Source organism: Schistocerca piceifrons, chromosome 2 (genome assembly GCF_021461385.2).
Source record: "Schistocerca piceifrons isolate TAMUIC-IGC-003096 chromosome 2, iqSchPice1.1, whole genome shotgun sequence".
Lineage (NCBI taxonomy): Eukaryota > Metazoa > Arthropoda > Insecta > Orthoptera > Acrididae > Schistocerca > Schistocerca piceifrons.
Window position 1 is genome coordinate 931,679,074 of NC_060139.1, and position 18,254 is coordinate 931,697,327.

Sequence of the window (18,254 nt, forward strand, 5' to 3'; positions counted from 1 at the left end):
TGTCTGGTGCAAATGTAGCTGGTCAGCATGAGCACAAAGGCGGTCAGCGAGCTGGGTAATTCCCTAAGCGCGCAGGAGCCGCACCAAAAAAGGCGGAGTGTGAGACAAACTGAAAGATTGCTCCATTTAGCTCTTTGAAATTCGTTCATAATTCACATCCAAACTTTAAAACAAATCTGAATACATCTGCAGTCTCAGAAAAATGAGGGGCACCGAATGACACAACAATATTTTCAACATTTTTAAGACTACAGAAGTTAACATTTCACAGTGACTGAACATTGTCACAATCAACCTCTCAATTAACAATTTTTAAACGCTTCAGGCGGTTTCAACAAACGATATCTCAGATGACAGTATTGGACTAAATCTATCATGCCTGAGTGCTACCTATATTTATCGATTTTATTTCTTGATTATTATCTTTTCAATATCCAGTTGTTTGTCAGAACATCATATTCTCCACAACAAAGAAGCACATGAATGTAGCATGAATACCTCATTCTTTTGGAGGAACCTGATCGATAAAAGTAAAAAGAGCCCTCTGTCTGTAAGAATTATGCATATGTACTAAGGTGTTATTTTTTACCATACATATTAATGGCACATATACAATTTGATAATGAGACAATTTTAAAGAAACAACATATGAATAATCTTTTTTGAGTGGACCATGAACAGAAATAGTTTACACTAATTTAAATTTTTTTAAAGAAACTTAAAAATATAAGTAAAACATTTATATATTCTTTTCCAAAATGTACGTTTCCTCTTCTTTGTTTTGACCCAGTTCACCTCGCAGCCAGTAGGCTGAGGGCCGTTCCGCTGCAGCTATTTCTTACTGGATCGTGTTGTTGCAGTCAAGAGTACGCCCAAAACATGTCTTTAAAAATCTCATAATAACTCCTGTGCATAAAATCACTTTGCTCATTAAGTAGTAGGTCTGGGTTTTTCATTTGATGAGCGTGTATTTCAATCTCTTCGAGCACATTGAGATAGAGATTTTTTGGAGCTTTATGTAGCACCTCCATTTGTTCATTTATATTGGTCACTTCATATTTACTATCCTTTACATGCGCTCCAAATGCTGTCCGATTGCTATGTCTGCAATGTTCCCTGTATCGAATTTCAAAATTCCGCCCTGTCTACCCTACATAATAACTGTAACATTCAGCACATTTGTATACTCCGGAATTGTAGTTTTTAGCGCAACAATTGCTGCTGCCGCTGCAGCCATAGACGTCATATTAATTTATAAAATACGCGGAAGTGAAGAATTCTCCCGCGTAAATTATAATAAGCATTTTTTCTACAGCCGACAAACGCGGTAGCAGAAGGCATAGTTTTAAGATTTTCATTTTCAGTTCAACGGCCTAGATCCAGAGCCACGATTCGGACTACAATGCATTATAAGAAGGTGGTAAGAAATAATTCTTAGGCGAGTGTGTGGGCAAATGCAAATAATAATCAAAGATCTCATGCTTGAGCAGAAAAGTTTAGCAGAGGCAAAAATATAAAAAGAAGTTTATTTCATTTTTCAACTTAAATGTAACGTGTTTCAATATCAATGTGTTTTAAAGTTATTAATGTGACTGATAACAAAACCAAATTATCATTTTTTTTTTGAGAAAAGCCCACCACGTTGCTACAGCTAAATAAAAACAAAAATATTTTATTATATTTCCTCTCATTTAACGACGTTGTCTGTGTAACGCGAGTGTTTGTGTGTGTGTGTGTGTGTGTGTGTGTGTGTGTGTGTGTGTGTGTGCTTACATATTTTCGATAACTAATACAGATAGTTAAAACTACTTTTGAACATAGCGCAAAATTCTGTTCATTCAGATAGTTTTGAGCTTGACGCTATTCTACTAACTCAGGTGAATCTTATATATTTGTCACAAATAATACAGATGTGGAAATACTGAACGCTGCACCCTTTATACGTTTTTGGTAAATAATTCAGACTGTTGCGATACTGTTCAACATGGTATAAAATTCAGGCCTTTCAGCTACTTTTTAATATGGTACAATAATGGTTATTAGAGTTAATGAGTTATTTCTGCGATCTCGCATTTTAATATTTCTAATACAAGGTGGCTAGTTCCACTACCTTGCAAAAAAATGTGTGTGAAATCTTATGGGACTTAACTGCTAAGGTCATCAGTCCCTAAGCTTATACACTATTTAACCTAAATTATCCAAAAGACAAATACACACACACCCATGCCCGAGGGAGGACTCGAACCTCCGCCGGGATCAGCCGCACAGTCCATGACTGCAGCGCCCCAGACCGCTCGGCTAATCCCGCGCGGCCCACTACCTTGCATTTTTTTAATTCCTCGCCACCGCCATCCCGCATTTTTGAATTTCCCACCAGTGCCGTCTTAGATTTTTTAGTTTCCTACCACTGCCACTGTTATCTTGGACTTTTCTTTGGCTGTAGTGCTGACAAGTGGAAATAACTTGAACAGTGGACCACGACCACCACACCCATTCGGCTCATAACGTGTAGTGTATACCGTCGAAGTCAGCACTGTTGTACAGATGTTTTCAATTTAATACAGTTACAGTGATAAATAATGGTGAGAAAGTAAATGAAATGTAACAACCCTACAGTGAGCAAGAAGTATCACCAGTTGTATATTACTAAAATACTCGGACAGAAACCCTGAACAACCACCGAAATCTCGTCATGGCCGCTCTAATTCATCCTGTGTATCTAGTTTTGAAATTTGTATCAGTTTCAAACTCACTTTCTTTTAGAATGAGATTTTCACTCTGCAGTGGAGTGTGCACTGACATGAAACTTCCTGGCAGATTAAAACTGTGTGCCGGACCGAGAGTCGAACTCGGGACCTTTGCCTTTCGTGGGCAAGTGCTCTACCAACTGAGCTACTTGGGTAGCTCACCGAGGTCGCGTCTCTGTCCGGCATACAGTTTTAATCTGCCAGGAAGTTTCACTTTCTTTTGTTTCAAGATTTTTTTTAATGTGCTAAATACGGTCAAAACTGTTTCTGAAGTTATCGTGCAATGAAAAATGAAACACGAACAGTAAAAGCTGTTAATGGCAAGTTATTTGAGCCGCAATAGTATAAGAGCATGTTACATGAAGAAACTGATAGAAAGTATGGTTCAAATGGCTCTGAGCACTATGGGACTCAACTTCTGAAGTCATTAGTCCCCTAGAACTTAGAACTAGTTAAACCTAACTATCCTAAGGACAGCACACACATCCATGGCCGACGCAGGATTCGAACCTGCGACCCCAGCGGTCTCGCGGTTCCGGACTGCAGCGCCTAGAACCGCACGGCCAGTTCGGCCAGCTGATAGAAAGTATAAGCTAGTACAAAATAACTAATAACTTACTGCAGAGACTCTTATCTTCTCGCTTTAGTTTTATTAATGATTCTCATATCTACCGTTCAAATAATTCTTAGCGATGTTTGCATATGTGGACCAAACCGTGGAGAAAGAAAACGAATAGTAGTACCTTTGGCAGAGGCTTCTGTTCTGTGGCAACGTGGATTCCGGTGATCTCGATGATGTTGGGCAGGTGCGGGCGAGGGTATTCCAAGACGAAGTGGTTGGTGATTATGAGGAGACTGACGTTCCTGTCCGCTTCGTACACAGACGGAGGGTCTGGACCAAAATGTTTCCTCATAAGTGCTTCATGAACTGGCATCGCCTGACAGAACCACATGTGCATCAGCCTTAAATAGAAGTACGTGTTGTACAGCCGCTGCCAGAAATTCATACGGTCTGAGTACCCGAGCCACATATCCGGCATGTAGGCAGGGTTCATGGGGCTTCCGAAGTTGTAGTAGACGGACGAGGGAGCCGTCATCGTCAGAAACTTCACGACAGGAGGCGAGCCCATTTTGTGTATGAGTCCATAATAACACATGTATATGAAGCCCTCCAGAATCGCAAGGTCGAACGTTTCGCCAGATCTGTAAGCAGGAAGGTTATTTATTTTATTCATTTAAAAGTGTATGGTAGAACTACAGGAAAAAGTGACAGACGGAAAACAGAAAAATAAAACCGAGCAAAAGTAGAAAAGTATTAACGGATCAGTATAAAATTGTGGCAAGTGAATTTCAAAGTGTCATCGTAGATCTATAACCAAGGAGTTCGACTGTGCAAGAGTTGTAGGAAAGACCTTCATGTTCCAGTCTCCTTCACGTCTTATTCGGCGGTCTCCGATAATGTGTTATACTGTTCGTTTCATTGTAGCACAGTCACATTCAGGACTGCGTAAAGGGATGCTCTTCATCCTTAATGAATGGTTTTGACGTGGTTAAGGCGGCTCCATGTTTTCCTCGGCAGCTGCATACCTATATGTGGTAAGGTTCCATCCATGTGAATCCACAGGTCTTGTCCAGCAAACGGTATCAGTAAGGTCTAGAGCACTCTTCTTTATGCCAAGAAACAAACCCTTGGAGAAGGCTGAGTTCCAGCACAGGTTTTCTACATTTGAGCCTGCTGTGTGGAAGGTGGGAATTTGTTGTTGTTGTTGTTGTGGTTCAAAAATGGCTCTGAGCACTATGGGACTCAACTGCTGAGGTCATTAGTCCCCTAGAACTTAGAACTAGTTAAACCTAACTAACCTAAGGACATCACAAACATCCATGCCCGAGGCAGGATTCGAACCTGCGACCGTAGCGGTCTTGCGGCTCCAGACTGCAGCGCCTTTAACAGCACGGCCACTTCGGCCGGCTGTTGTTGTTGTGGTCTTCAGTCCAGAGACTGGTTTGATGCAGCTCTCCATGCTACTCTATCCTGTGCAAGCTTCTTCATCTCCCAGTACCTGCTTCAGCCTACATCCTTCTGAATCTGCTTAGTGTATTCATCACTTGGTCTCCCTCTACGATTTTTACCATCCACGCTGCCCTCCAGTACTAAATTGGTGATCCCTTGATGCCTCAGAATATGCCCTAACAACCGATACCTTCTTCTAGTCAAGTTGTGCCACAAATTTCTCTTCTCTCCAATTCTGTTCAACACCTCCTCATTAGTTATGTGATCTACCCATCTAATCTTCAGCATTCTTCTGTAGCACCACATTTCGGAAGCTCTTACTCTCTTCTTGTCCAAACTATTTATTGTCCACGTTTCACTTCCATACATGGCTACACTCCATACAAATACTTTCAGAAACGACTTCCTGACACTTAAATCTATACTCGATGTTAACAAATTTCTCTTCTTCAGAAACGCTTTCCTTGCCATTGGTAGTCTACATTTTATGTCCTCTCTACTTCGACCATCATCAGTTACTTTGCTCCCCAAATAGCAAAACTCATTTAGTACTTTAAGCGTCTCATTTCCTAATCTAATTCCCACAGCATCACCCGACTTACTTCGACTACATTCCATTATCCTCGTTTTGCTTTTGTTGATGTTCATCTTATATCCTCCTTTCAAGACACTGTCCATTCTGTTCAGCTGCTCTTCCAGGTGCTTTGCTGTCTCTGACAGAATTACAGTGTCATCGGTGAACCTCAAGGTTTTTATTTCTTCTCCATGGATTTTAATGCCTACTCCGAATTTTTATTTCGTTTCCTTTACTGCTTGCTCAATATACAGATTGAATAACATCGGGATAGGCTGCAACCCGCTCTTACTCCCTTCCCAACCATTGCTTCCATTTCATGCCGCTCGACTCTTATAACTTCCATCTGGTTTTTGCACGAATTGTAAATAGGCTTTCGCTCCCTGTATTTTACCCCTGCCACCTTCAGAATTTGAAAGAGAGTATTCGAGTCAACATTGTCAAAAGCTTTCTCTAAGTCTAAAAATGCCTTTCCTTAATCTATTCTCTAAGATAAGTCGTAGGGTCAGTATTGCCTCATTTGTTCCAACATTTCTACGGAATCCAAACTGATCTTCCCCGAGGTCAGCTTCTATCAGTTTTTCCATTCGTCTGTAAAGAATTTGCGTTAGTATTTTGCAGCTGTGACTTATTAAACTGATAGTTCGGTAATTTTCACATCTGTCAACACCTGCTTTCCTTGGGATTGGAATTATTATATTCTTCTAGAAGTCAGGGTATTTCGCGTGTCTCATACATCTTGCTCACCAGATGGTAGAGTTTAGTCAGGGCTGGCTCTCCGAAGACTGTCAGTAGTTCTAATGGAATGTTGTCTACTCCCGGGGCCTTGTCTCGACTGGTGGGAATTTAGCAACGACAAAAAATAACTAATGTTGAGAAAATACATTTGTCTAGGTAACATAGTTAAGTGACCAACACTGCAAGAGCACAGGTTAATGAAAGCGCGAGATAGCCGTATCAGGAGTGAAAAGCTGGTACATTAATAACCGGCGTAGCCGCCAGTATGTCAAATACCAACATACAGTCGTCCATTCATTGCGTTGTATAGGTGACGGACGTCAGTTTGTGGGATGGAGTTGGTTGCTTGTTGCCCTTGGACGGTCAATACACGGATGGTAAATGTTCTTTGCGTCGACCGATGATGTTCCATACATGTTCGATTGGAGCCTGAGCAGGCCAAGGCATCGAAATTTTGTAGTGCATACTGGGTTACAAGAACCCTATGTGGGGCGAACCTTGGAATGCCCTGGAATGTTGTTCATTAATGGCAGTACAATAGATCGTAAGACTGACTCACAATTTCGCAGTCAGGATGCGGGATAAACACGAGAGTGCTCCTGCTATTATACGAAATGGCACTCTAGGCCATAACTTCAGTTGTAGGTCCAGTGTGTCTAGCACACACATCAGGTGGTTGCAAATCCTACACAAACTGCGGCTGAAATAGATATTCCCGAACAGAGGAAATTACAGAAACTGCAGGAAGTTAAGAGTTTTTTAATAGCTCTGAAGGTAGACAACACGAACGCCGACCACTAGTTGTCTTGGAAATTGACGCAGACAATACACTTCCATAGTCGGTTCTGTAACCAAGTTCTCGTAAAAATTTTATTAATAGCTTCAGGTCATCAAGTAAATGTGGCATACAACCGTTCATATTGTGTGCATCTAGTGCCTACAGAAGAACTTTCTGACACATCAAGAGAATAAAGAAATGAAAAACACTGATGACGCCTGGTATTAATAGGTGAAACAAATTTGGTTAACAACAAAATAAACACTCACTTGACGGTACTGCTCTAATCTATAAGACAAACACTGAATAAAATTCAGTTGCAAGAGACTAGGTTTCGTAATTATTTCCTACAAAATAAATAACTAATCTGGAAGAGACAATAATATGAAAACGTTAAATTCAAAGTAGGTTCCAACAATTATAATTATGATCATGATTACATGAAGATAACAGAGCTGTCCATTATAATTATCCGGGCTGTTATGCCGTGGTCGGTTAATGAATTCGGTGTCAATTCCCAAGGTTTCGTCCCCGTCTGCGGAGGACATCTTCAAGGGGGTCTGTAGCTCGATGGAAGGTCCAACACACCCACTGGCTCGCTTCTGACTGAGCGAGCCAGCGCGTGTGTTGGACCTTCCATCGAGCTACAGAACCCTTGAAGATGTCCTCCGTACACAGGGACGAAACCTTGGGAATTGACACAGAATTCATCAACCGACCACGGCACAACAGCCCGGATAATTATAATGGACATGATAACAGAGCTACCTACATGTCTAAGAGTACTTAACTTAAAGAGCAGTTATCAAAGCAAGTCAGTGCTATTGTATTAGTTTCTGTTCAAGATTCAAACGTCACCATTTATCTGACAGTGGATTGCAAACAAAGCTTTCAGAGTAACACTGAAATATAGTAAATTAAACAAAGCAGTAATTAAAGATAAAATAATTCGTCTACCTGATGAACCTCTGTACCGAAGTCTCATTTAACTGCATCGCAGCCGAGTTAGCGGAAATGTCCAGCCTCATTGTCATCGACCGTGTCGGTGTTTCTTCGTATACCTTCACAAAATCATAGTGGCCTCTTATGTATCTGTAAGCTATTGACAAGTCAATCTCGGTATAGTTCTCATGAGACATCTGAAACACAAATTAAACAATCTCAGTTCCTTTCACCTTAATGTACTCAAATGTATCTTTATGACATACGTTTGTAAGGATAAATAAAAGTCGGTGTCTTAATAATAAAAACTATGTTCTCCCAAAAAGATGATTCAGACAAGCATTTCTTCTGGCACTTGGTGCAGTTGATTCCAAGATACAATGAATGGTTTTGGTGGACTAATATCTCTGACGACTGGGCTCTATATGTTAGTAAGTACACAAAACAGTTATCGTGTGACCAGCGTTCTGACAAACCGCATGAATTGATAGAGATCTTCATAGCTACGACTCACATAGAATTTCTGTGGAGTTTATCTCATGTCACGATGATTTTAGGCAATATCTCCAACATTTCACAGGTACTTATTTGTATATGAGTTGATAGTACTGTATTGTACATGTGTTGTTGTACTCAAGAAAGTATAAAATAATCAGACACACAAAGAAAACTTGAGAGATGAGATGTTCAGTTTGCGATTAAAAGTTCAGTGATCGACATAGGTGTATTTAAACTGTATAATGATTAAATTTTTTACCAATCCATAACGTATGGGAGATTCTAGTTTCGAGCATGCATAGTTCAATGAACTGGATTGTGGATATTGGGGAAGCCTTCCTGCAAATAACTAGTAACTTCTAGTATTTCAGTGCCACTCAATGTTAATCAAAAATTAATTATGTGATTCCTCTTCCCCCCCCCTCATTAATCAAAATGGATCAAATGGCTCTAAGCACTATGGAACTTAACACCTGAGGTCATCAGTCTCCTAGACTTAGAACTACTTGGGTTTGATGGAGGGATGGAATTAACAAAATTACGTTTGTGAGCCGAAATGGGAGTGTTCCTATTGTGCAGTCCTAAAGCACTGACTGCAACCGAGCAGCACAGCGCCGCGAACGACATCAAGAAGGCGCTGACCAGAACACGAATGGAAAGAGCAGGCAGCATCACACCTCCTGCCAGACAGATTTCAGCGCCCCCTGTCGACTCTGATTTGACCAGTCGCCCATCGCTGGTCGGACCCCAGTTCGGTCTCAGACTTCGAGAGCACAGTATAGGGTAATAGGAAGACGATACTTAGCCTGTGTTCTGAGAGTATTAATGGAGACTAAGGAACAAGGGTCACTCCAAAAGAAATGCACACTATTTTTTTAAATCCGTCTTTTATTCTACATGTTTGAAAGTTTTCCAGTGTGTAGATATATCCTTTAGAAACAATATTTTCATTTCTCCACATTATTTCCATCCCTCTCAACTGCCTTATGCCATCTTGGAACCAGCGCCTGTATACCCGCACGGTAAAATTCTGGACCAACCTGTTGAAGCCACTGTTTGGCAGCGTGCACAAGGGAGTCATCATCTTCAAACCTTGCTCCACGAAGAGAGTCTTTCAGTTTCCCAAAGAGATGGTAGTCAGATGGAGCCAGGTCAGGACTGTAAGTCGGGTGTTTCAGTGTTGTCCATCCGAGTTTTGTGATCGTTTCCATGTTTTTTTGACTGACATGTGGCCGTGCATTGCCGTGCAACAGCAAAACATTCTGCTTTTGCCGATGTAGTCGAACACGACTCAGTCGAGCTTGAAGTTTCTTTAGTGTCGTCACATATCCATCAGAATTTATGGTGGTTCCACTTGGCAGGATGTCCACAAGCAAGAGTCCTTCGGAATCGAAAAACACTGTAGCCATAACTTTTCAAGCAGAAGGTGTGGTTTTGAATTATTTTTTTCTTGGGTGAATTTGCATGATGCCACTCCATTGATTGCCTCTTCGTCTCCGGTGAAAAATCATGGAGCCATGTTTCACCACCTGTCACAATTCTTCCAAGAAATTCATCTCCACCACTCTCGTACTGTTCCAAAAGTTCGCTGCATACCGTTCTTCTATTTACTTTGTGAGCCACTGTCAACATCCTGGGAAACTACCTGGCACAAACCTTTTTTAACGCCAACACTTTCAGTATTCTGCAGACACTTCCTTCCCCTATCCCAGCGTGGCGTGACAATTCGTTCACTGTGATGCGTCTGTCAGCAGACACCAATTCGTTAACTCTCTGCACATTGTCCGGATTAAGTGCAGCACGAGGCCTGCCGCTGCGAGGACAATCCTCAATATTGCCGTGCCCTCTTTCATCACGTAAACTGCTAGGCCACCGACTAACTGTACTGCGATCGACAGCAGCATCTCCATACACCTTTTTCAACCTCTTGTGGATGGTTCCCACTGTCTCGTTTTCACAGCTCAGGAATTCTATGACAGCACGTTGCTTCTGACGAACGTCAAGTGTAGCAGCCATCTTGAACACATGCTGTGACGGCGCCACTCACGGGAAGAGGTTGAACTAAGTTTGAAAACAATCGGGAAGGATGTATCTACACATTGTAAAACTTTCACACAAGCAGAATGAAAACTGTATTGTTACTAAAATAGTGTGCATTTCTTTTGGAGTGACCCTCGTACTTGTATACTGAACGCACAGGAAGAAGTTAAGTTTCTTTCCTTTTTAGAAATGAAGTGTTCAAATAATCTTAAATTGTTTTGTACAGATGATTTTGGATCCTGCCGCTGGCCATCGCAACTTCTCTCCTTCCTTGTTTGTGTCCGTGCTGACTCCCACAGTAGGCAACACAACACCTGGCGATGAGGATTCCAGATCCAACGCTGCCTTCGCTCCACGCCGCTGCGTCACAGCGCGTCACTAAGATTTCTCTCTTTTCCTTCAGAGATGCATTGCTATTAATTGTGTTCTTTCTTTCGCCTTGCTTCTACTTATAATTTGTTGTGGCTCTCAAATGGTTCAAATGGCTCTGAGCACTATGGGACTTAACTTCTAAGGTCATCAGTCCCCTAGAACTTAGAACTACTTAAACCTAACTAACCCAAGGACATCACACACATCCATGCCCGAAGCAGGATTCGATTCGAACCTGCGACCGTAACGGTCACGCGGTTCCAGACTGTAGTGCCTAGAACCGCTCGGCCACCACGGCCGGCTGCGGCGCTCACATTAAAGTGGCGTCTAAACCGCCTCCTCCACCACTTGCGCTACGCCTCTGGCTGCTGCTGTTTTTGATCTAACACAGTTTATTCATTTTAAGAACCAATACGTGTCGCAGTTAATGACGGCAGTGAAGCGCTCATTAATGCAGAAGAGGCCCATCCACGGTACTTCCTCCACACATTCCATCATTCTGAGCTTTCGAAGCACAAACAAGAGTAAAGGAACGAGTACTACGCAAAGTTCAACGCTTGCCACACATCAAGTGCAAGGTACTGCGGAACTTTGTTGTCTCTTATCGAGGCCAGTGCAGGAGACAATCGCCTCGCTCAGAATTTATCTGCACTAGTATGCCGGAGTTGTTAGTTTTTGAAGATTTAGTTTCCGCCCTAAGTATTGTGAGGATCAGTTACAGGTCGTTGCAACTTGTTACAAGTATTTTCGACTGAGGAGAAAGCCAGAACTGACATGCCGTCAGTGGGTCACTCATTTGTTACATAGTTTAATTCTTAATTTCTTTGCGTGTTTTTGGTACTTGCATTGTTTAATTCATAAATTTCGGGCGTATTATAGTATTTGAGAGTGTAGCATCGCGTTTTAGTACCTGAATAGTGTAAATTCGCGTAGTCTCCTTCCGCCGCCGAGCAGTGTCAGCAGTGCGCAAGTAGCAGCATTTCTGCATTTACTAGGCAACCTTGTATTTTAATAACCGTTTAAATTTTGTCGATTTGTTTGCGCTCACTGTAGATTAGTTCAGACGTTCTTTGCAAAACAGTTTTTAGCATAGATAGGGACTGCAACTGCTGTGTTCGGATGCAGGCTGAGTTGGCATCCCTTCGCTCCCAGCTTCAGGCAGTGTTGGCTTCGGTCACACAGCTTGAGGCTGTTGCCAATGGGCATCACTGTGGGGGTCCGGATGGGGGTTTGTCGGGGACGGCCAGCTCGTCCCACGCATCCCCTGATCGGACTACGACTGTGGTTGCCCGGGACACTGCCCGCATTGAGGCTGATCCCTCACCTGTGGTAGAGTGGGAGGTCGTCTCAAGGTGTGGCAGGGGGCGACAGACATTCCGGAGGGCTGAATGGAAAGCCTCTCCAGTTTGTCTGACGAACCGGTTTCAGGCTCTGTCTCAGGCTGATACTGATCTTCGGCCTGACATGGCTGCTTGTCCTGTTCCGGAGGTTGCCCCTCAGTCTGCAAGATCCGGGCAGTCGCAGAGGGTGGGCTTACTGGTAGTTGGGAGCTCCAACGTCAGGCGCGTAATGGGGCCCCTTAGGGAAATGGCAGCAAGAGAGGGGAAGAAAACCAATGTGCACTCCGTGTGCATACCGGGGGGAGTCATTCCAGATGTGGAAAGGGTCCTTCCGGATGCCATGAAGGGTACAGGGTGCACCCACCTGCAGATGGTCGCTCATGTCGGCACCAATGATGTGTGTCGCTATGGATCGGAGGAAATCCTCTCTGGCTTCCGGCGGCTATCTGATTTGGTGAAGACTGCCAGTCTCGCTAGCGGGATGAAAGCAGAGCTCACCATCTGCAGCATCGTCGACAGGACTGACTGCGGACCTTTGGTACAGAGCCGAGTGGAGGGTCTGAATCAGAGGCTGAGACGGTTCTGCGACCGTGTGGGCTGCAGATTCCTCGGGTGGTGGGGTTTCGGGTTCCGCTGGATAGGTCAGGAGTCCACTACACGCAACAAGCGGCGACACGGGTAGCAGGGGTTGTGTGGCGTGGGCTGGGCGGTTTTTTAGGTTAGATGGCCTTGGGCAAGTACAGAAAGGGCAACAGCCTCAACGGGTGCGGGGCAAAGTCAGGACATGCGGGGACCAAGCAGCAGTCGGTATTGTAATTGTCAACTGTCGAAGCTGCGTTGGTAAAGTACCAGAACTTCAAGCGCTGATAGAAAGCACCGAAGCTGAAATCGTTATAGGTACAGAAAGCTGGCTTAAGCCAGAGATAAATTCCGCCGAAATTTTTACAAAGGTACAGACGGTGTTTAGAAAGGATAAATTGCATGCAACCGGTGGTGGAGTGTTCGTCGCTGTTAGTAGTAGTTTATCCTGTAGTGAAGTAGAACTGGATAGTTCCCGCGAATTATTATGGGTGGAGGTTACACTCAACAACCGAACTAGGTTAATAATTGGCTCCTTTTACCGACCTCCCGACTCAGCAGCATTAGTGGCAGAACAACTGAGAGAAAATTTGGAATACATTTCACATAAATTTTCTCAGCATGTTATAGTCTTAGGTGGAGATTTCAATTTACCAGATATAGATTGGGACACTCAGATGTTTAGGACGGGTGGTAGGGACAGAGCGTCGAGTGACATTATACTGAGTGCACTATCCGAAAATTACCTCGAGCAACTAAACAGAGAACCGACTCGTGGAGATAACATCTTGGACTTACTGATAACAAACAGACCCGAACTTTTCGACTCCGTACGTACAGAACAGGGAATCAGTGATCATAAGGCCGTTGCAGCATCCCTGAATATGCAAGTTAATAGGAATATAAAAAAAGGGAGGAAGGTTTATCTGTTTAGCAAGAGTAATAGAAGGCAGATTTCAGACTACCTAACAGATCAAAACGAAAATTTCTGTTCCGATACTGACAATGTTGAGTGTTTATGGAAAAAGTTCAAGGCAATCGTAAAATGCGTTTTAGGCAGGTACGTGCCGAGTAAAACTGTGAGAGACGGGAAAAACCCACCGTGGTACAACAACAAAGTTAGGAAACTACTGCGAAAGCAAAGAGAGCTCCACTCCAAGTTTAAACGCAGCCAAAACCTCTCAGACAAACAGAAGCTAAACGATGTCAAAGTTAGGGTAGGGTAGGCTATGCGTGAAGCGTTCAGTGAATTCGAAAGTAAAATTCTATGTACCGACTTGACAAAAAATCCTCGGAAGTTCTGGTCTTACGTTAAATCAGTAAGTGGTTCGAAACAGCATATCCAGACACTACGGGATGATGATGGCATTGAAACAGAGGATGACACGCGTAAAGCTGAAATACTAAACACCTTTTTCCAAAGCTGTTTCACAGAGGAAGACCGCACTGCAGTTCCTTCTCTAAATCCTCGCACAAACGAAAAAATGGCTGACATCGAAATAAGTGTCCAAGGAATAGAAAAACAACTGGAATCACTCAATAGAGGAAAGTCCACTGGACCTGACGGGATACCAATTCGATTCTACACAAAGTACGCGAAAGAACTTGCCCCCCTTCTAACAGCCGTGTACCGCAAGACTCTAGAGGAACGGAGGGTTCCAAATGATTGGAAAAGAGCACAGATGGTCCCAGTCTTCAAGAAGGGTAGTCGAGCAGATGCGCAAAACTATAGACCTATATCTCTGACGTCGATCTGTTGTAGAATTTTAGAACATGTTTTTTGCTCGAGTATCATGCCGTTTTTGGAAATCCAGAATCTACTATGTAGGAATCAACATGGATTCCGGAAACAGCGATCGTGTGAGACCCAACTCGCTTTATTTGTTCATGAGACCAAGAAAATATTAGATACAGGCTCCCAGGTAGATGCTATTTTTCTTGACTTCCGGAAGGCGTTCGATACAGTTCCGCACTGTCGCCTGATAAACAAAGTAAGAGTCTACGGAATATCAGACCAGCTGTGTGGCTGGATTGAAGAGTTTTTAGCAAACAGAACACAGCATGTTGTTATCAATGGAGAGGCGTCTACAGACGTTAAAGTAACCTCTGGCGTGCCACAGGGGAGTGTTATGGGACCATTGCTTTTCACAATATATATAAATGACCTAGTAGATAGTGTCGGAAGTTCCATGCGGCTTTTCGCGGATGATGCTGTAGTATACAGAGAAGTTGCAGCATTAGAAAATTGTAGCGAAATGCAGGAAGATCTGCAGCGGATAGGCACTTGGTGCAGGGAGTGGCAACTGACCCTTAACATAGACAAATGTAATGTATTGCGAATACATAGAAAGAAGGATCCTTTATTGTATGATTATATGATAGCGGAACAAACACTGGTAGCAGTTACTTCTGTAAAATATCTGGGAGTATGCGTGCGGAACGATTTGAAGTGGAATGATCATATAAAATTAATTGTTGGTAAGGCGGGTACCAGGTTGAGATTCATTGGGAGAGTGCTTAGAAAATGTAGTCCATCAACAAAGGAGGTGGCTTACAAAACACTCGTTCGACCTATACTTGAGTATTGCTCATCAGTGTGGGATCCGTACCAGATCGGTCTGACGGAGGAGATAGAGAAGATCCAAAGAAGAGCGGCGCGTTTCGTCACAGGGTTATTTGGTAACCGTGATAGCGTTACGGAGATGTTTAATAAACTCAAGTGGCAGACTCTGCAAGAGAGGCGCTCTGCATCGCGGTGTAGCTTGCTGTCCAGGTTTCGAGAGGGTGCGTTTCTGGATGAGGTATCGAATATATTGCTTCCCCCTACTTATACCTCCCGAGGAGATCACGAATGTAAAATTAGAGAGATTAGAGCGCGCACGGAGGCTTTCAGACAGTCGTTCTTCCCGCGAACCATACGCGACTGGAACAAGAAAGGGAGGTAATGACAGTGGCACGTAAAGTGCCCTCCGCCACACACCGTTGGGTGGCTTGCGGTGGATAAATGTAGATGTAGATGTAGAACGTAACGGTTTGACACGACAGTGTCGTTTACAATGTAGCTGTGGACAATACTGTAGTGCTACAATGATTCATGACGCAATTACGTACAGTTTATCACATAGTAGGATACGTGAACAATTTCTTAAGCACGCTGATCCTACTTTGACACAAGTGTTGCAACTATTTACCATCAGGATTCACGTGATATGGCCGCTGAAAACCTTTAGGCAGCTCCCATCTCCAGAGTAACGCAAAGCAACAAACAGGTACGGCTTTGTGACTGACCACAGGGTACAAATAGGCCACCATACTTTGGCCAAAGTAAACATGTGTCACCCTGTGTGTCCGCTGTGAAATTGTGTCCCCTCTGCTTTTCCATGTATAAAAGAAAAATTGCCCTCCCTGGAATGTGAACTGCTTCGGTTTCGGAAAGCCAGGTTATGTACAGTCTGTGTGCTTGCAACAGAAAAACACCGAGCACATTGTGATTCAGTGAATATAGTTTTTTTTTCTAAACTGGCTATCCGTACTAGTGATAACCACATTAAGGAAGTGCCTTCGCCCCGCCCAACTTCTGTGCAACGACAGTCAAACAAACCGTTTGTGACCTTAGCCACTGCCAGACGCTATGTGCTTAATCGTGCAACTTATGAACAGGTGGGCTCGGCATAGTTGACAAAATCTTGTATGCAATTACTGCGTATAGTGGTCAGAACATTCCAGTGTTATGCATACGTAGTTTGCCTGCCACAATCTAGTCTCACACCAGATCAGTGACAGTTACCATTTTGCGTTTGCGAGACTGTGAAAATATTTTTCGGTTAGATTGTTTTGATTTGTTTGGTCTTCGTACTCAGGACACTGCAGTTTCTGTTTCTGCTTTCAATCGAAAAGACAGTGTTACTCATTTGATTGGTGAGTTTAATGATTTATTTTCTGAAGGGCTTGACACAGCAAATACATACATCAAAAAAGTCTTGCATCACCTAGATTCCAGGAGTTCCGGATCTTGTACGGAAAATTGGAATAGAGATCAACATAAACATCATTTCCGCCCTTTTTATTGCTCATGAAAACCACACATTGCATGTTGTACCACCACACAGCGAAACCTTCGGAGGTGGTGGTCCAGATTGCTGTGCACACCGGTACCGCTAATACCCAGCAACACGTCCTCTTGCACTGATGCATACCTGTATTCGTTGTGGGTTACTATCCACAAGTTCATCACGGCACTGTTGGTCCAGATTGTCCCACTCCTCAATGGCTATTCGGCGTAGATTCCTCAGAGTGGTTGGTGGGTCACGTCGTCCATAAAAAGCCCTTTTCAAACTATCCCAGGCGTATTCGATAGGGTTCATGTCAGGATAACATACTGGCCACTCTATCGAATGATGTCATTATCCTGAAGGAAGTCATTCACAAGATGTGCACGATGGGGGTGCGAATTGTCATCCAATATGCTGCCGATATGGTTGCACTATCGGTCGGAGGATGGTATTCACGTATCGTACAGCCGTTACGGGGCTGATCAGCGGCGTACGTCGGCCCCACACAATGCCACCCCAAAACAGCACTTGCTGCACTCGCTGGACAGTGTGTCTATGGCGTTCAGCCTCCAATCACATCTCCGACGATTGTCTTGTAGAAGGCATATGCGGCACTAATGGGTGAAGAGAACGTGATCCCAATCCTGAGTGGTCCAATTGGCATGTTTTTGGGCCCATCTGTACCGCTCTGCAAGATGTCGTGGTTGTAAAGATGGACCTTGCCATGGACGTCAGGAGTGAAGTTGCGCATCATTCAGTCTATTGCGCACAGTTTGAGTCGTAACACGACGTCCTGTGGCTTCACGAAAGGCATTATTCAACATTTTGGCGTTGCCGTCAGGGTCCCTCCGAGCCATAATCCGTAAGCAGCGCTCATCCAGTATAGTAGAAACCCTTGGGCGGCCTGAGCGAGGCATGTCGTCAACAGTTCCTGTCTCTCTGTATCTCCTCCATGTCCGAAAAACATCGCTTTGGTTCACTCCGAGACGCCTGGACACTTCCCTTGTTGAGAGCCCTTCGTGACACAAAGTAACAATGTGGACGCTATCGAACCGCGCTATTGACCGTCTAGGTATCGTTGAACTAAAGACAACACGAGCCGTGTACCTCCTTCCTGGCAGATTGACTGGAACTGATCGGCTGTCGGACCTCCTCCGTCTAATAGGCGCTGCTCGTGCATGGTTGTTTACATCTTTGGGCGGGTTTAGTGACATCTCTGAATGACGTTGCTGCATGTTTACAGATTAGTCGTGGGTCAGCACACCAAATTGTGCATGATGTGCTCCAGTTTCACAAAGTGTCTGCAACATGGGTGCCACGGCAGCTGACTCCTGAGAACGACATGTTGATGCTTGTGAAGAACTTCTTCGGCGCTTTGAACGAGGTGTTGTCTTCCTTGCAAGAATCGTTACTGGGGACGAAACCTGGGTTCATTTCCACTAACGGGAAACGAAGAGAGCGAGCAAGGAATGGCGCTATTCCTAATCACCAAAACCAAAGACGTTTCGAACAGAACCATCAGCAGGGAAGGTTATGCTGACTTTCTTTTGGAACGAAAAAGGCGTCATTTTGGAGCATTACAT

At 43.7% G+C, this 18,254-nt stretch overlaps 1 protein-coding gene across 1 annotated transcript in view; it reads right to left on the reverse strand.

Moving 5' to 3' along the window:
- The window catches only part of LOC124776005 (UDP-glucosyltransferase 2-like), a 117,713-nt gene that overhangs the window by 89,678 nt on the left and 9,781 nt on the right, over window positions 1-18,254 (reverse strand). Inside the window, exons 2-3 of the mRNA XM_047250847.1 lie at window positions 7,806-7,987; window positions 3,491-3,950 (exon numbers count right to left, since the gene is read on the reverse strand). Of these exons, the coding sequence (XP_047106803.1) occupies window positions 3,491-3,950; window positions 7,806-7,987 (642 nt within the window). The remainder of the gene's footprint in view (window positions 1-3,490; window positions 3,951-7,805; window positions 7,988-18,254) is intronic.